Here is a 20972-nt window from a genome sequence, read left to right as displayed (position 1 = left end):
TAATCAATAAATGTTCTGAATTTGTTTGAAAAGAAAAATTTATTCATTAATTGTTTCTCTTCATGTCCAAAACACATTTTCTCTTGTTGCTTTGAAAATGGGCAGAATCGACTGCTTGATGAATAAAAATATTTTTTGAGACAAATTTGGACTATTTATTAAATTATATTTCAATAAAACACCGAGCTATTAAACTAAACTTTTTTTGTGAATTTAAAGGAATTTAAATTTATATATATATTAATTTATGCAAACATGTACAAAAGTAACGCTGACATGAGAATGTTTCCATCTACTCAGGCAAAAAAGGCTCTCTTTTCTTCAATTGTTCATATTCTTCAATATGAACAACTAAACAAAAGACAAACCTCTACCTGAAGAGATCATAGTTTTTATGACTATAGATTGAAACATTGTCATGTCAGTATCGCTTTTATACATGTTTATATAAATAAAAATATTGATACAAATAGTTCCATCTATTATTAAGCACTATTATATAAATTCTGGATTTTCTACCGTCTGAATACACACTTAACCTGAACTACTGTTTAATATATTCGCCTGAATTCGGCATTTAATGGTTCTTAATTCCTCTCATTCCCATGGTGAGTGTTTGTAGTAAAGGCTTTGCAAATGGAACAAAAGGTGGCTGGGTTCGAACCTCTCGACCTGCAGGAATTGTTACTCCTAAACTGATGATTGTGTAAGCATGAAACACTAATGTCTGGAGATATAAAGAATTATACAGTGCAAATATGATTTTTTTTTCAATTATATTTCACCTTTATTTATGAAGCTCAATGTAATTATAGAGCATATAAAATATAAAAATAAATGCCAAAAGTCTATATTCCAAATTTCTATGATGTTGACCATCTTATAATATATATATATATATATATATATATATATATACATACATCAATATACAGCTATGAGTATCAGCTTTTAAGACTGGTCCAAATTTTGTCCTTATTTATATACAGTATCCGATGCTTTTTCAGACAGAGCATTACATACATAAACAGCCGTTTGTAGATGATATATATATATATATATATATATATATATAGTAAACATTTTTTATTTACTATAAAAGGTAAAATATTAATATTAATATGTTTTCTTTCAATGTGCCATTATACTTGAAATACAATAACATTTTTAAAAATGATAGTGCTTCGAAAAAAACCCAAAAAAACTGTACATGAAACTACTAAAGATTTTTTTTTAAATCATGTCAATAAGAAGGAAGGGAAGATCGATACTAGACACATGTGTAAATAAAATCATTTCATTTATACAAGAAACAAAAAACAAAAAGAATCCAACTGAATATGCATGAGGAAATACTGAATGGCAAAAATAATATTATCCATGCGGACAAGTTTAGTCATGTTATAAAATATCGTTCTCAATTTATATTCCAAATTTTTATACATTGGCTTTAACTATGGATGAAAATAAATAAGCATCCACCATAAATATCCGAAAATAAACTGAACAAAGACAAAGACCAATCTCATTAGAAAATGAATAAATGAAGTATATTTATAAGTAATCAATATTCGATCAGCAAAAAAAGAAGAAGAAAATGTTATGCATTTTGAGATTTAAAACTTTAATCTTATCAATTGCAGACAATGGTAATAACTTGTGTGGCTTTTGAAATTTCACATTGAAAAAATAAAATAAAATGAATTAAAAGAAAAAAAAAATTCAGTGACCATATGTAATAGAAAGCTTAGGAACTCAGCAATATATGTACAAGACAGAAAATAACTATAGCAAGAATCAGAGTTTTTTTTTTTTTTTTTTTTTTTTTTTTTTTAACTCCAAAAGCCAGGAGTCATCATTGAGAAGGTTTGTGTGTGTGTTTTTTTTTTAGCTGACTAAACTAACAATAATAGTCAAGTATAGTTAGTCATGAGATCTTCTAGAGTGAATTCTACTTGGAGGTTGCAAGTTCAATCCCTAATAAAGGAACTTAACTAATAGAAGATCAGTAAAACATAATAGAACACACAATCAGGTCAGTTTACCTCAGTTCATTTAATAAAGGTTATCACTTAGGATAAAGCACATCTGAAGAAGACCAGAGCATTCAATGGATAAGCCATTGTGACCATAACAATAAATAAAATAAGGATAACTGTTTAAAATATGTAAATAATATAAATTTTGTAGAACTTTATTTTTTCAGTCTTTTTAAATTCAAGTTTATTTTAGACTAACAGAGCTACTCAGCATTGCCAGAGAGAGAGAGAGAGAGAGAGAGGGGGGGGGGGTGAGGAGTGTAACATAACTTCTATTCCTCTTTCTTTCGCATCACCTTCCCCTCGTTTTTCTTCACCCAGCCAATTCCTATCTCTGGACACGCACAACTCGAGTTTGCATAAGGAAAATAATTCTGTGAAAAGAAAAAAAATCTTAAATATATTATTTCCCTTTAATTAGTGGCTGAAAAACAGTACATAATAACATTAAAAGATACCTTTCTCTTTTGATGACATCAAATGATATAAATTGCCATTTGACTCCCCACCCTCCCTCAACAATGAATCTTTTTCTTTAAATTTTAGATATTATACATTCGGGATTATGCCAATTAAAAAAATACTCACTTTGTGAAGGTTTGTTGTGTATTTTTCAAATTTTAGCTGGACATATAGACATTTGACCCTTATATAATATAACAGATATTTATTAATTTGTAGATAAGACCAGGTGGGAAGTCAGGAGTGGGTTTTTGAAATAAACTCAAAGAGTTTGTTTTTTTGTTGTTTTTTTTCCTAGCTAACTCCCCAGACACCTCACCCATCTCTGGGAGCGAGTGGTTTGCTTTGAAAACAAAGCATGAAAATTAGATGGAAATGCAGGAAAACAAAATGATTATGCATTAAAAAAGTAAGAGGCAATTTGAAAGATTAGGATTGGATGGATATAAGGATTATTTGAATGTTTGTTAAAGACAAAGTGTTTTAATCCTTCTTGTATATAGGTTAATCCTTACTATAATGGAGATTTTGTGTCCAGATGTTTTCTAACAAAAACGCGGAATATTATTTTAAAAAAAAGAGACATGATGTCAAATAACATTGGTTTTTACATTTAACAAGATTGTTACATAAATGTAAATGTAAAAAAAAATACAAAAATAAATTAATATTTAGTTTTTATAATATCTTTATGTCTGTGGATAAAAAAAAAGAAAAAAAAGAACTACTGTTATAGAAAATCGCCAAGAGAATTTCCTATTGAATGTTCCAAGTTAATGAATAGAAAATAAAGCTCAAGTTTACTTTTGGCAGCCTTGTAACTTTCGTTTCCCTTATTTTGTCTTTGTCCTTATATTTCATGAGCAATGTTTCTGACAAAGGAGGAAGAATTGCTGTTTTCTGGGTCGGAATCTATCCATCTAACATTTATATTTAGCTGTTGACCGTAAAGTAGTATTTTTAGCTCCTTACATCGTGGCTTCATGCTCTATACCGTAAAAATAAAAAAATAATAATAAAAAAATTTATATCTTGCAAGACAATGGAGACCTTCTGTAAAGATACCTGCACAAGCAATTTATAAAGAAGCAAGGGTTGTACAATCTCCAGCTACACTTTCCTTAACCAACATAGCTTGGCAAGGTGAAATTCAAGAAGACTCAAATCAATGCCAGGATAAACAGTTGGTGTTGTTTCAACATTTTCCTTCTAAACTAGTTGCACAACCAAGCCCCACGAATCCAGTAGCTCCGAAAAAATTCCAACTCGGCATATAAGCATGAAGTCAGCGTCTACAACCACTATACCATACCACTTTCATAGTAAATGTACCATTAAATAATCACCGACTTCAAACGTAGAATTTTACAAATTGAATTTTGTATCACTTTCTCATCAAAACAGATTTATGCTCAGAAATATACAAAACACAATCGGTTGTTAGAAATGAGGAAAAAAAGGGCCAGGATCTATTTTTAAAAAAATCATATATATATATATATATATATATATATACACATATATATATATATATATATATATATATGTGTGTGTGTGTGCGTGTGAGAGAGGTAGAAAGTGATAAATCGTTAAGAGGTGAATCAATTCATGAATTAATTTTAAATTGTGGCAAATTAGGACTATTAAAATATATGGGTTTTTTTTTAAACTCAATCCCAGAACTGAGGAATATTTTAGCATGTATTTTGTGATTCAACTACATAGTAAAAAGTCCTAGGAAAACAAATGTTGATTAACTCACATTTAGCATAATAGTACTACTACTAATAGTAATAACAATAATAATACTATTAATAGATGGATGTGCTTAAAGAATGTAAACAAAATGTTTTGCTAGTTTTAAGTAATTCCCTGATAAAAACGACAGTATTTTGGCAAGATTTGAATTTTTAGAATGTTATAAATATGACGGAAACATTTACAGAACAATAACTGCAATCAAATGAGTCCATGGCCTTTACATTATAAAGATTAACTGACCTTTTATGTAATAATTAAGTTAATTAAAAAAATAATTAATAACTAAAGTCATACAGTTAGGTTTAATCAGGGTTTTCACGACTTTTATATTTTGAGATTAAACTTCTTCAGTCGTCTGTATGTAATACATAAACTTAAAATTTGAGCATGACTAAAAACTATGAGGTTATCTCTTTCTATATATAAAAAGATATCCATTATTTTTTTTTGTATGTGTGCATCTGTGTGTGAATTCATTCCCTATGAACTCTGAAATGGCTTGGCCGATTTAAAAAATTTTTTTTTTTAATTTCACACATACATACTTTATATGTCTAGGATATGTCCTTAGATAGGTTTTATATCAGAATGCCCACAAATAAGTATGATAAATCGATAATCATAAAAAACCCGATTAAAGAAGGAACAGTCTGATTTAACACCCTTATACAGCCTAACATCACAAGTGCATTTAAGAAGTTTTATTACCACACAAGTAGAAGGGCCTGGCGTATAAAAGCAATAGGTTCTTTGATATGACAGGGACGTGTTCGAAATGAATATTTCTGTTTAGAGCACAACTGAACTATAATGCTTGATTTTTGCATTTTAAACTTTAATTCAAGCCATTATATAAAAATCTTATAAAATCAACAGTAGATTCTCTACAGTGCAATCTAGACTACAATGTATTACATGAGGAGGTATGTAAAGTTCCTCCCGGTACCTCATGGTGGGTCTCCGACTAGAGCAGACAATCTCTCGATTTGATTGAAAAAAATGGGCAATTGCACCAATTTTGATGTACTGATAGTGTGGAACATTCATCGATCCTAATTCAATCCTGGGTGACATCAAGTCTTCCAGCTAGTACATGGACACACCCACACACAAAAGTTGAGAAAAAAAATTCAATATTAATTTTCTTTGAACACTTATTTTGTTATTTTTCAGAAAATTTCAAATTTCAGATGGAGATTATTTTGTTTACCAGCATATCAATCGTATAGGTCATTTTGTACCATCTTTGGTTTCCCTAACATTCGTTAGAAGTATTTTTTCCGTTTGTTTTGTCATTTATTATTTTAGAGTAAACACATTTTCCAAATAGCAGAGAATATTTTTTATATTTTCTGAAATTTTGAGGAAGAGGCTTGTTATTTAGATTATTTAGAGTCCCTATTTACTTGCCTCCATATGAGAACAGACTTTGGAAAAAGGTGGGTTTTTACGATGCCTCCGTTCAGTCCCGAAAGACAAAGGATACCCCTTGTAGGGGCAGCTGCGCGTGTAATTGTGTGGTAAGGGTTGTGCAATCCCCAATTACGCCTCTCTGAATCAGCTGAATCAGCACTACTTGAGTCCAATGGCAAGGAGGAGTCCAGGACGACTGGAAACAATGCCGAGATAAGTGGAGAGACTCGGACAGTACCTGGAAGTTCGAAATAATCACCCATCTAGTACTGGCCAGGCTCATCACTGCTTAACTTCAGTGATCTGATAGCAACCGGTGTGTCAACGTGATTATGCCATATAGATTAATGAGCAATGGGTGGTGGGTTTTTAATGCGGGGAAACTCCAGCATTCTAAAAAGGAGCACTCTGGATTAGGACAAAAATAAAAATTGCCTCAGTCTAAGAGGATTTCTCTTCACTGATCGAGGGAAGAAAAGATAAAGTGCAGCATTGGAATAGATACCACACCTTGCTCCCAGTCAAAGGCCAACTGAGTCAAACAGGTTAACTGTTATTACAGATTAAATAAAGTCAGTAATTTTTACAAGAGTCGGAATGCCACTCCTCATCCCCCTCCCCCGCTTTTTAACTGACCTTGGAATGGAGTCATATTTTTGCAATATATTTCCAACCACTGATGTAAGGAATTAAGGTGTTAACCATTTCGGAAAATTTAGTAAAGACATCTGGTAAGTTACATTATTTACAGTTGAACTGGTAAACTTCTTTGTAGATTAAATAAAGGCGAGTCAGTTTTTTTTTTTTTCTTCTTTTTTTTTTTTCCAGAAACCATCAAAATTGCTATTTTAAAACCAAGTCTGGAGTAAGCCCCCCCCCCCCTAACAATTTCCCATCTCTAAAATAATTTTAAATTTCCAGGTTACTAAGTTTTTAAAATATAATTATCCATGGGCACATGTTTCATCGTCTACAACTCATCAGAGTCGCTGAATCTATCTAGCAAGATTCGAAATCAGGACCTCATGGTAAGGAGCCTGACCTCCTACCATTGGACCATCTTACACGACTGTTTGGATATATCATGACTTACATAGATGTCATCTCCAGGTTACTAAGTATAATAAATAACTGAAGAAGGCCAGAAAGAATAGTAATCAAAACACGACATTTAAAATGAGAACTCTTGTTATTTTTTTTTCTTTCAATAAAAATGTGGAAAATGAAATTTGTTTAGTTTTTCTCCATAAAAATATAAATACCTGTAAGAATGAGAAGAATTGCTAATCCAATTCTACAATACATGATAAATAATGCAATTGTACAATACATGATAAATAATGCAATTGTACAATACATGATAAATAATCCAATTGTACAATACATGATAAATAATCCAATTGTACAATACATGATAAATAATCCAATTGTACAATACATGATAAATAATCCAATTGTACAATACATGATAAATAATCCAATTGTACAATACATGATAAATAATCCAATTGTACAATACATGATAAATAATCCAATTGTACAATACATGATAAATAATCCAATTGTACAATACATGATAAATAATCCAATTGTACAATACATGACAAATAATCCAACTGTACAATACATGACAAATAATCCAACTGTACAATACATGACAAATAATCCAATTGTACAATACATGACAAATAATCCAATTGTACAATACATGACAAATAATCCAATTGTACAATACATGACAAATAATCCAATTGTACAATACATGACAAATAATCCAATTGTACAATACATGACAAATAATCCAATTGTACAATACATGACAAATAATCCAATTGTACAATACATGACAAATAATCCAATTGTACAATGCATGATAAATAATCCAATTGTACAATGCATGATAAATAATCCAATTGTACAATGCATGATAAATAATCCAATTGTACAATGCATGATAAATAATCCAATTGTACAATGCATGATAATGCAATTGTACAATACATGATAAATAATCCAATTGTACAATACATGATAAATAATCCAATTGTACAATACATGACAAATAATCCAATTGTACAATACATGACAAATAATCCAATTGTACAATACATGACAAATAATCCAATTGTACAATACATGACAAATAATCCAATTGTACAATACATGACAAATAATCCAATTGTACAATACATGACAAATAATCCAATTGTACAATACATGACAAATAATCCAATTGTACAATACATGACAAATAATCCAATTGTACAATACATGATAAATAATCCAATTGTACAATACATGATAAATAATCCAATTGTACAATACATGATAAATAATCCAATTGTACAATACATGATAAATAATCCAATTGTACAATACATGATAAATAATCCAATTGTACAATACATGATAAATAATCCAATTGTACAATACATGACAAATAATCCAACTGTACAATACATGACAAATAATCCAATTGTACAATACATGACAAATAATCCAATTGTACAATACATGACAAATAATCCAATTGTACAATACATGACAAATAATCCAATTGTACAATACATGACAAATAATCCAATTGTACAATACATGACAAATAATCCAATTGTACAATGCATGACAAATAATCCAATTGTACAATGCATGATAAATAATCCAATTGTACAATGCATGATAAATAATCCAATTGTACAATGCATGATAAATAATCCAATTGTACAATGCATGATAATGCAATTGTACAATACATGATAAATAATCCAATTGTACAATACATGATAAATAATCCAATTGTACAATACATGATAAATAATCCAATTGTACAATACATGATAAATAATTTAATTGTACAATACATGATAAATAATCCAATTGTACAATACATGATAAATAATCCAATTGTACAATACATGATAAATAATCCAATTGTACAATACATGATAAATAATCCAATTGTACAATACATGATAAATAATCCAATTGTACAATACATGACAAATAATCCAATTGTACAATACATGATAAACAAGAAAAGAAAGGAGAGAATTCTCACCATAATCATAAATTTCTTCATTAACTACAAGCCCTCTTTCAGTAAATCCTGAAAGAGCGATTGTTTTATTAATTAGATAATCCATTGAGTCAATACCAGTGCAACTGTATAGAAGACAATCTGTTCAAATACTAAAAGAATTGAATTGGTCTTATTGATTTCACCCGGCTAGAGTTAAAAAAAAATTATTTTTTCTCAATGAGTTTAATTTCGACTTTTTCAATAGTTCATCTCTGCTTCAACCATAATCATTAGATGATCAATACATCTAACACAGCTGGGGCGAAAAGAAATGTAAAACTGATAAAGATCACACCCCTATACAATAAAAATAGTTTGTTTTTTTTTTGAAGTTCAGAAGTCAGGAAGCTCTAAAATTGTCAAAAGATTTTTTTACTCAAAGAACTTTTAGATTATGAGATCAACTTGATGCTGCTCAAAATTGGGATGCAAAAATTCATATCTTTTTAAATAAATGATGTTTAAATCAAAACAAAAGTAATATCTGTGTCTTAATCCTTTTCATCTATTGACATATATATGGATATTTAATATCTCTAACATATAGAACTCTGCCTCAAAAATTTATTTAAGCACTTGTGCAATAATGATGAGGATGCAACAATGATGTGATGGAGAATGTCAAACACTATGGAATTAGCTGTAGCAAATTCAAATCCCATCAGTTTCATTATTTCCAATTATGCATTAATACTGCCGAAATACTAATGAACCACATACCCCCTCCCACATGTAACCCAGTAATATCACAACTTATGTTCAATTAATAGTATACAATAGAAATTTGTTCCAGTATAAAATAACTAAAAAAGTGTCAATGTGACAACGGTCACAACAAAGTAAACAATAGATAAAATACAATTTTGATTTAATTATATATAAGTAGGTATCACAAACCAGGCTAGTTTTTATAGTGTTACCAGATAATGTTGTCTGGAGACATTGGCTTTCTGACCTAAAATGCACCAAATTTTAATTTTATTCTCTCATTTACAAAACTCAATCATGTTTTAAAAAGATATAAATGCGGGAGTGCCTCAGGGGTCTATCCTTGGACCTCTATTGTTCCTAATATTCATTAATGACCTCCCTGCAAAAATTGCCTCCAAGATGGGTATATATGCTGATGACACCACACTATAACAGGCATGACAGGAAAACAAATGAACATATATCTAAAGAAATGGCAAAAACACTAGGAGGACCTCCAATCTGTATTTGAATGGGGACAAAAATGGATGGTCACATTCAATGCTGCTAAGACTAAACTGGTTTCCTTCAATAATTACAAGAAACCTTCTCTGTCACCAATAGCAATGGCCAGTGACTCTTTATCTGAGAGTACATCTTTCAAACTCCTTGGCCTAACGTTCACAGGAAACATGAGTTGGAACAATTACATTGAAAGCGTTGCCAGGGCCGCTGCGAAGAAGGTAGGCTCTCTCTACTGTGCTAGAAAACTACTAACACCCGAAAGTATCCTGTACCTCTATAAGGCCACCATTCGCCCATGTATGGAGTATTGCTGTCACGTTTGGGCGGGTGCATCTGCTACTAGTCTCTTGCTTTTAGACAAGGTTCAAAAGAGAGTCGCAAATCTGATAGGCTCTGAACTGGCATCTAAGCTTCAGCCTCTGTCCCATCGGCGTAATGTTGCATCCCTCTACCTGTTCTACAAGTATTTTACTGGTGAATGCTCTGCCGAACTGCAAACACTTGTGCCCCCACGACGTAGACACCCTCGACAAACGCGAAAGGCAGCTAAATCCCACCCCCACACAGTAGAGATCCCTAGATGTAAAAGATCTTTCTACTCCAGTAGTTTCTTCCCCAGAACCGCTAAACTCTGGAATTCCATTCTAGGCCACTGCTTCCCCAACTGTACTGACATGCAGAAGTTCAAGTGTAATGTGAACCGACATCTTGCTGCCCAAATCCCCACATAGTACCCCAGTAGTTGTTGCGCCTGATAGTAGCCCCCTACACCAAAGTGGCAATGTGCCTTGTTTGGGGTGAAAATGTAATTTAAAAAATTAAAAAAAAAATAAAAAATAAAAAATAATATATATATAAATTTTCCTATACAAAATAAAACAAACACCATAATTATTTGAAGATATAAAAATTTGAAACGTAAAAACTTTTTTGGTCAAGATTTTTGATTCAGCATTAAATAACTCAAAAAGTGCTGATATGACATAAACCAAACCAAAGTTCAAAGTGCAAAAATGAGTAAATATAAAAAAATTCCTTTTAATTTCAACTTGTGACACCTGGCTTATTTTTGGGAGTCAATTTAATCTTTTCTCTTTATAAAATGTACAATTCTTTCTCTTGTGTCGTTTTTAAGAAAAATGATTCAACCTTTTTATTTTTCTTCTTCGCCCATTTGAAAATGGCATGAAATTTCACCCGTTTCTTCTCTCTCTTTTCAGTCTGCTATTTCTTTTTTTTCTTAATGTTTTCCTCTTTCATTTATAAACTCCAATCTGTATGTCATCTTTTGTAATTATTTTACAACATTTTCATTCATTTTTTATGAACCCTTTTTGATAATAAAGACAAAATGCTAAAAAGTTCAGCATATGTGTTAATTTGTATTACGTTGGTCTTTCCCTTTTTCTCCCTACAAGTAAACCCTGACTAAATATTCAAAATAACATAGTATTCACGGCACAAATAAGATCTACTCGGTATTGATAACCTACACTAGCTTTTACAAGGAATGGTGCACTTTGTCCAAGTAATAGCACAAAGCGGGATACTCCACCAGACTAGATAAATTCATGTCCTGAAATCCAGTAAGACCAAGAGACCACAAGAAAGGTATACTATAACATTTAAACGATCAATTCAGAAGGAAAATTATGTTCTAAACTTTTCTACTTACTCAGTGTTTGAGATGTAAAGAAGAAATTTAATAGAATTATTGAATATCTAAGTATCTCATAGATCAAGTGTAGGCCCTTGGAAGTATGCCCCTTGATTTCTGAGAACTTTGAAGTAAAATGAAACAAATTTTATATATATATATATATATATATATATATATATAATTTGTTAGAGCTGCTGACTGGCAACATGAAGGTTGTAGGTTCGATCTATGGCTGGGAAAAGGTATATGTCTAGCTGCATTGATGAGTTGTGATACGAAACAGTACTGTATGTGGATGACATATATATATATATATATATATATATATATATAATACCTGGCAAACCAAGTGTAATACAGATTGATTTAAACAATTGCATTTAAAGGGACAGTTAGAATCATTGTTGGAATGTGCAAAATAGCGGGTGAATATCTGGCATGTAGTAGAATGCCCTATCCCGAGCTAGACCAAATGATAAGAAAATTGAAATTATATATATATATATATATATATATATATATATATATATATATATTTTTATATTACCGTTTTACCTGTTTGGTTACATATGTTTCAGATGTTGAACCATTTTTACGATCTAACAGCCTCGTCAGACCTTACTGAAGTTCTTCTGTAAGGTCTGATGAGGCTGTTAGATCGTAAACATGGTCCAACATCTGAAACATATGCAACCAAACAGATAAAATGGTAATAAAAAAATAAAACACATATTTGTTCTGCAATAGTATTGAGCACTCTCTTCAGGTTTTTACTAATTACTAGTTTTACCAAATATATATATATATATATATATATATATATACATTGGACGTTTTTAAATCTTTAAATCTGTACATAACAAAGAAACTTTAAATCATAAGTCCTAAGTCTGAAAACTCCTTTGCTTGTAAATCATATCTGTGTCTCTCATAATATTTATATTTCCCCAAGACCTGTGGGTTGATAGATGGGAGACTTAAACCTGCTGCTACAGTTTCAAATGATCTTGAATATCAGCAAGGGGAGACTTGATTCCAAATATTTCTCATGTCTTATATCTCCCCTCTTTTGGAAATAGGATACGATTATGAATATCTCCAGTATCAAAAAATCTTTATATACACTGTGAAATTTATTTTATGTATAAAAACCAAAGAGGGGAGATATACCATATGAGAAATATTTGGAATCAAGTCTCCCCTTGTTATTTCAGATCATTTGAAACCATAGCAGCAAGTTTTAGTCTCCCCTTCATCAAGGCCACAAATTTTGGGGAAATATCAGATATTTTGTAATTCATATGCAAAACGAGGAAAACAAATGACTATGATTGAAATATTGGTAAAAGTGCAGTATCTTTCCGGCCACAAAAAATCCTTTAACATTACTGCTATTATAGGTTTTCGAGAGTGCTGAAAACAAAAAAAGCAGTTAAAATCCCAGGAAAAAAGTAATTTTAATGCTATGAATAAATTATAGTTTTAAAAAGTGGAGGATCACTTTTCTATATAAATTTAACGTAAAATAAACACCCATTTTATAGCCAAGGTGGCCATAAAGTGGATGCTCATTTTACGTTAAATTAATATAGCAAAGTGATCCCCCACCTGTTTAAATAATAATGTGTGACCTTAAGGGCAAATGTTACATAGCCCACTACACAATTCAGGTCATTAGCTTATCAACGAACCTTTATTTGTTAAATTTTGATCAATAGTCGCCGAGATTTCGAACTTATAAAATTGCCAAAAAAAAAGTGGTGTGCGTGTATATATATATATATATATATATATATATATATATATGGATATATCTGTATGCACAGCCAAATTGAATATTGAAATGCTCATATCTTTGGTTCTATGCGACGAAACAATATGGAAATTTGTAGGCTTTTTTTGAGATTATAATACTATTTTATGCATAATTTTTTTTTTAATAATTGGTAAAAAAGAGCCTATATTTTCAAACCAATAAAATATGCCCAAATTTGCTTATATATATATATATATATATATATATACGCACACACACATAGTGTCCTAGCAGGCCAGCTTTAGTTTTGCTGCTTCTATCGTCTCCTCTATGGCCTTGCTAGGCCACTAATATATAGTGTGCATTTAGGCAGCATTCTTTCATCTAAGCATACACTGTTAAAAATACCAGAATGGCATTACTTAATTATACCCCCTTCTAATTTTTCTTATAATCTTTTGTGTTAAAAAAATAAATAAATATGCTCCATATGTATCATGAACGTGTTCAATTCTCTGCCGAATTATCTTCAGGTGAGAAAAATAAATGAACAAAAAAGCTGAAGAACACAACGTATGAAACCAATAAAAACATTTTAAATGCTTAGCATAATACAATTGTATCCTATGATGTTAATTCTGGGTGTTGCAAAATTTAAATTATCTTTCCTAGTGCAGGTCTGTTCTTTTAGTATTTTACCTGACAGGAGTTCTCAGCTGTTTTTTGAAATTCTCTATTCTCCAGCTTGTTTGTTTGTTTGTTCTTGTCACCTGTTGAAGATTTCACAAAGAATCAAAAACGTCCGTGATGATACATATGGAATATACGTTTTTTTTTATTTGAACACAAAAAATACTATAAGACTTAAAATAAAAAAAAAAGGGGGGTATAATTAAGCAGTAAAAATTCTGTCATATTTAACAATGTTTACTTAAATATAAATAAAGTCGAGCACATATCTGAAGGGAAATTTTTCCAAAATATCATACAATACAGAACTTCAAAATTTCCACCAGACAACACTGATACAAGAACACAATGCAATGTAAAAAATATTAAAAAATTTTTTTTTAAATATGTACATACAAATAATAAGAAATCCACTATTCAAGAAGAGGTGATATTCAAAAGTTAAAATGTAACAGTTGAAAAAGACCAGACAAGTGCAATATATATTTCGCCAACCTTTGAAGACGTGCCTAGCTTTACCATCACCATGACACAAGAAAATGAGAAAAAAAAATACTGTTTGGATTTTCCTCATGAAGGATCTTTTATAAATGAAAATTAGATCTTTAATAAATAAATATGTTTATTAAAAAAATATATATATATATTGGTCTTGTCTGGTCTTTTCAACCATTAAATTATATATATATATATATATATATATATATATATATATATATATATATATATATATATAAGAACAAAGAATTAATGAAACATGTTAAAACACTTTAAGAAAAGTTAACATATTTAATTTTTGAAAAGGAAACACAAATTAAGTGGATTGTCCTTAATCCACAGAGTTTCGAAAGAAATACTTTCCTTCTCATCAGAGAGTAGGAATTAGCAAAATATGGAATCCAATTTTATTTACAAAATATTTAATGGTAAAAGAGGAAATGGGGAAAAGAAGAAAAATGATTTCACATGAATGGATGGTCGGGTGAAGAATAGAATATCCAATTAGGGTAAAATCCAACAAAAGTTGATTAAAGTTTGGTATCCAGAAGTAAAAATCTAAAGGAATCGCGTTACTGGAAGATATTTCGATGTCATCCAAAATGCAGAATTCCGTGAAATAATTACCAAATAGGTACAAGGAAAAAAGAGGGAGTTCAAAATATTATTATTAAAAGACCGATAAATTGTGCGTAGAATAAAGAAATCGAGAGATTTTAAGACGCTTCTGCTGAAGCCAACTTTTTGAATACGAATAAAGAAACAGAAACGATGAGTGGTGATTGAGTTATTTTTAGAATAGAAAAGGCAATATCACAATGACCCAGACAAAATTATGTTGAAGTGGTGCAACAATTAAGGAAGAAAAAAGGGGTAAAAAAAAAAAAAAAGGGGGGGGGGTATAAATATATATGAGGAAGTTTCAAAATAAAGACTAAACGTTGATGAACACTGTTTGTTCCTTTTTTATATATATATACATATACACACACACACACATATATATATATCTATAAAAGTGAATGTGTCTGTCTGTCTGTGTATCTGTATGTGTACATTTTCCTACACAATAACTCTGTCAATTTTTAGTCTACAGACTCAAAATTTGATATACAGGGTACTAAGATTTGGGAAAATCAATGTGATCGGTTTTCGGCCAGAAATTTGGCTGTTAAGGGGTCAAAGTTCAACGATTTGACCTTCGAGAACTCTACCAAACTCCTCCGAAAATTTTGGATCTAAACACTTGAAAGTTTAAATATAGTTACCTTGAACATGGATCTAACTTAATAACTCGATTTGAGCCCCAAAAAATAAATGTTAAGGGGTCATAATAGGGGCCGAAATGCTAGTATATAAATAAAAAATGAATCTGTATAACTCATTTTACCGTTTTATTTTAATTTGCTTCAGTTTATGTTGATTAGTTACATTTCCGCATTGTATTGCCTTCTATAAATTTTATATATATATATATATATATATATATATATATATATATATATATATATATATATATATATATATATATATATATATATATTAGTAATGGGACGATTCCAATATTATTACGGATTCTGTAATAAATTCCCAATTCCGATACAATTACTGATTCCAATTCTGTATAAATCTTTAAATATTTAATTATAAAGTTGTTACCGCCCCCCTCGATTACCATAAAAACACATGCTAAATAAATGTGCATATATTTTCTCAAACATAAAAACATACTTGTAACGAGGGAGGGGGGGGGGCTATATAGATTTTAGTTTTAGTGGTAGTTTAAAAATCAATAAATATTTTATCATCACTACCGTCAGTGGAAGATTTTGCTTTAAATAAAATCAAATAAAAAAGACAATTAAAAGAAACGTTTTTGGCATCGGAAAATAGGCATAAATTTTTCTGATTCCTGATTCCAATTAATCATACCAACACTAATATATATATAATTTGTATTGTTTTAGTGTTTTCACCTTTTTTTATTCATCTCTTTATTTTGTCTAATTTCATTGTTTTATTCAAATCTTAATATTGATAGCGAAAGCATAATAAAATATTCCACACTCAGCGTGATGAAGTAACTCAGTAACAATCGAAGATGATTCGGTATCAAAATCAATGAAGCAGCAAATCTGACCTGAACGGAATAGAAAATATAAAGACATCAAGTAACGCGGATATTAAATGAGAAATTAAGATAAAGTGAGGATATTTCTCTGAAAGAGTATGCGTCCATTCGAAACGCAATTCTTCTAACAATGGACAGAAAACGCCAACCAACTAATCGGCTAACATGTCCTTAAGCTTGCCTTCTCTTCGCAAGCCACCATTTTCAGAAACATTTCCCAAGATCAAGCAATGAGAGTTGAAGCAGAAATACCAAGAAATTCCATAGACTTATTGATTTCTCAAAGCAGAGTTTAAAACAGCCATATGAAGAAAGACAAAATGGAAAAGGAAGGGAGGAGAAAAAAAAAAAGATGGAATCAAGATGGGGAGGTGGTGGACAGAAAGAGTGAAATGATTTATGATTAAGTAACTACTAATGCAGTTCACAAATATAACACCAAACATTATTATCACTTCGTATCACCTGAAAAAGTGATCTAGAAATCAAAAGTACTAATATCTATCCATATATTTTAAGAGCTGCATATACCCGATGTTGCTCACTTCTTTCACTTTTCTTTCACTTGAATTTTGCTCTTTAATTACGATTTTACTATTTGTGCACAAAAAAAATTAAGGCACAGCAAATGCATGACAAATTCAGGCTCAACAAATGGCTCCTGCTGATTTTTTTTTCTTAAGGATCTTTGTAAAAAATAAATTTTTTTTTTTTTTAAGTGGAATATTTAAAAAAATATGAGTCAAGCATGAAATGAAAAAAAAGAAGACTTCTTTAGTAAAAAAAAAAAAAAGAAAACGTTTACTTTTTTTTTTTTTTTTTTTTTAAATCAATTTTTTTTTTTAAATATAAATATTTACCCCCATTCCCAAAAATGACAATGAAACATAAATATATCAACAAATTATTTGATCACCCCAAATCTTGACCCGAGAGTCTGAAAAAGAAGACGGGACACACACACACACACACACACACACACACACACAGTATGTAATTAAAACTCGTTGATTCTTGTTGTTCAGGAGTTATTTGCCATACAGAAATAAATAAAACCCTCCTTAACTACGCTTTTTTTTTAAAAATATTTTGAAAGTTAAATTATTATGGTTTCATTTAGTCATTAAATTATTATAATTGAACAAAATTATCATAAAACTATAATTTCGTTACATTAATATTGTTTTAATCTCTAGTTATACAATTATTGGATATAATCAGTTTCCAAAAAGTTTCAAATACAAGGATTTGCTAAGAAATTATAACCAGTTTAAATTCCAAAGTTTGAAGGCTTTCAAATTTCTTTTAAGTTTCAAAAGGTTGCCAAGTAATTACTCCCCCTTTCATCCCCCAACAATTAAACAATTAAAACGGCTGACTTGGTTATGGATAAATCCAAATGTATGTTGGGTGGATTTAATTTTGTAATTAAATTATTTTGAATAGGACTTGAAATTCTATTTTATGCTACTGCAGAGAGAGAGAGAGAGAGAGAGAGAGAGAGAGAGAGAGAGAGAGAGACACGAGAACAAATCTATTATGATATCACAATGTATTCTATGACTTCGTAATGCTTGTAAAAAGATGTCCAAATCAAGAAATTAATAAAAACTGGTCACAGGCGGTGTAGTATCTTATGCTTTACTACTCCCAAAATTTTCCAAATATATATTTTTAATTATAAACATTAATGAGACACAACTTATAAAGGCCAAAGGCAACCCAAGGATAAGGGTTAACGAAACTGGATGATAATAACACAATGTGATACACTAACTCCATTTTACAAGAAAAGAAAAAAATGTATATGAAAAAAAAATTACCTGTTTTCACTTTTTTCATTGGTATTTGGTGTGTATTAGTAATATACTTCCATTTTGTCCTGAAATAGAAAAGAAATAAATTGAATTTCCTTACATATATTCACAAATATTTCATATTTTCAATCGTTTTTTCTAATGCCATTCCTATGCTATTATAGCACAAATAATTGAAATCTTCGATGCAAGAATTTTTTTATTATGGAAGCGTTCCCAAAATAGTGCCTCCTATTTTTTTTTTAAATTCTGCCCGAATGGATCGGAAGGGATTGCAAATTGCATTGTTATGATGACTGAATTTATACATTCATGACCTGAAAGTTTCATCTCTCTGTTGTTGCAGATATTGACGGTGTGAGACCCTAAGAAAGCAACTCAATATGAACGTGCATCAGAATCAGAGATGAAACGTTAAATTCCTGGTAAAAGTGTATCGAGAATAGTAGTGACTATGTAGAAAAATAGATTCTGGAACACAAAAAGTCGCTTGTTTTAATGGTACCACTCATGTCTTTTAAGCTCTTCAACTCATTGAGTTAAAAAAAAAAAAAATGGTTCTACTTTTTGGAACAACCTTCATAACTCAAAATCACCCTCAATTTTACAAAATTTAATTATATTTAATTGTTCAATGTAACGATCATCACCATAATATCCAGCATAATGTCTGCTTTATATGCTGGAAGTACATATTAAAAGGGTTTTTAGAAACTTATTTCCAAACTATCTTTTTATTATATCTTTATATTTTAACTTATCTCTGATATATCTTTCTTGCAAGTCCATTATATCACTTCTGTTCATGTTTTCCTTGGTTTTCCCCATTTATTTTAACTGTTATACACCGACTAACCCAAGCACTTCTCATCCATTCTTTCATGACCAGATCAACATAATCTCTTGTTCTGCACAAAAGTCTAAATTTAACAGGGTTCATACAGATTTTCAAGAACTTCTCAAAGTTTTTCAAGGCTTTCTCCAGACAAAATTCAAGTTTTCAAAACAAAATTTGGGATTTGTTTTACAATCCATAGCAATTCTAAAAAGTGGTAAAAAATCAAATATACAACAAATAAATGTTACCATAGCCAATAACAGTTACTTTGCAACCAACCTGCATCATTTTTTGGTGTTTTTAAATAGTTTTAAATGCTTCTTATTTCATCTCAAATATTAACTCTCTTTATGGTTTTTAATTTTGTGTTCTTTTGCATGTCACGCTTACTATCGGGTGGTTTAATTGTTATGCTCTTCTATTTCTTGTCATAAATAGATAGTATTGTACTTGTACCCCTCATATTAATTACTCACACCCCTTTCTATTGTTTCAGAGTGTAACCAGCAGCGCATTCTTAGGAGCCGGAAGGAATTGGTAACCTGAAGATCGTCGAGTCCCTCCTTTCAAGACTATTAGACCTACTGCTCAGTAGAGGCCTGCACCTTCACTCGCCTACTAGTTCCCTTCCCCTGTCTGCTCATAGGAAGGTGTGTCTACTCATCTATTTTCACTAAACCAAGGGTCCAGCTTATGCACAAGACTGACAGAAAATGGTGCAGATGGTCTTGTCAGGCGCCTCAGGGACGTTTTTGTGACTTTTGGAGTACCTGAAGAGTTAACCTCAGATGGAGGGCCCCAGTTCACAGCTGGAAAGACGCAGGAATTCCTTCGCTCATGGGGTGTACACCACCGTCTCACCTCAGTCGCCAACCCTCACGCCAACTGCAGAGCTGAGATAGGTGTAAAGACTGTCAAGCGCATGCTGATGGACAATACATCTGCAAGTGGGTCTATTGATGTAGACAAGTTCCAGCGTGCCATGCTCATCTATCGGAACTCAATCGACCCGGAGACTAAGGCATCTCCGGCTCTCATAGTCTTCGGAAGACCTATCCGTGACCCTATCCCCATTCCCATGGGTTGGTACTGCCCTCATCCGACATGGACAGAGAACCTTATCAACAGAGAAACGGCTCTTGCAAAGCGACACTCCCGAGAGCATGAGAAATGGAGGGAACACACTCGATCCTTGCTTCCTCTTCGTATCGGGGATCATGTCTACTTACAGAACCTGATAGGCAATCATCCAAAGCGCTGGGAAAGGACAGGCACCATCGTAGAGGTCAGGCAGTTCCACCAATATGTCGTGAAGATAGATGGCTCTGGGAGACTAACTCTGCGAAACCGCCAGCATCTTCATAAGTTCACCCCCTTTAAAGCAGCCTCACATGAAGATATCATTGAGTCTGTCAGCCCCATCATCAGGGATGCTGTCATCCACTCAAACGGATTAGGAAAACCTACCATTAACGTTCCAGCAAGGAACCCGGAATCAGCATCAGGTTAGGAAGGTAAGTGCCTTGGTGCGCCCGCAAACCCTGGCCCATCACCTGAGAGAGCCGTAGACACGGCCACACCGACAACTGGAGACTCTGCACATACAGCAGAGT

At 31.3% G+C, this 20972-nt stretch overlaps 2 protein-coding genes across 3 annotated transcripts in view; one reads left to right on the top strand and one right to left on the bottom strand.

Moving 5' to 3' along the window:
- LOC145293953 (uncharacterized) overlaps positions 1-20972 on the bottom strand; it is a 225614-nt gene that overhangs the window by 109272 nt on the left and 95370 nt on the right. For both annotated transcript variants that reach the window (XM_080140820.1, XM_080140819.1), the window contains exon 2: positions 18528-18586. The gene's annotated coding sequence lies outside the window, so the exon portion shown is untranslated. The remainder of the gene's footprint in view (positions 1-18527; positions 18587-20972) is intronic.
- Positions 606-20869, top strand: LOC145294191 (uncharacterized). The gene is made up of 2 exons (XM_080141301.1): positions 606-706; positions 20062-20869. Exons 1-2 carry the CDS (start codon positions 606-608, stop codon positions 20867-20869), a joined length of 909 nt encoding a protein of 302 aa, XP_079997427.1.

This window comes from Euprymna scolopes, chromosome 15 (assembly GCF_053919585.1).
Source record: "Euprymna scolopes isolate OS-2025 chromosome 15, ASM5391958v1, whole genome shotgun sequence".
Taxonomy (NCBI): Eukaryota; Metazoa; Mollusca; class Cephalopoda; order Sepiida; family Sepiolidae; genus Euprymna; species Euprymna scolopes.
Note: the sequence above shows the minus strand (reverse complement) of the source record. Positions and strands in the feature narration are given on the sequence as shown.

Coding starts and splice junctions, on each gene's coding strand:
- LOC145294191 (XM_080141301.1), top strand. CDS start 606: ATGGTGAGTGTTTGTAGTAAAGGCTTTGCAAATGGAACAAAAGGTGGC. Junction 707..20,061: donor ACTCCTAAACTGATGATTGT/GTAAGCATGAAA, acceptor CTTATGCACAAG/ACTGACAGAAAATGGTGCAG.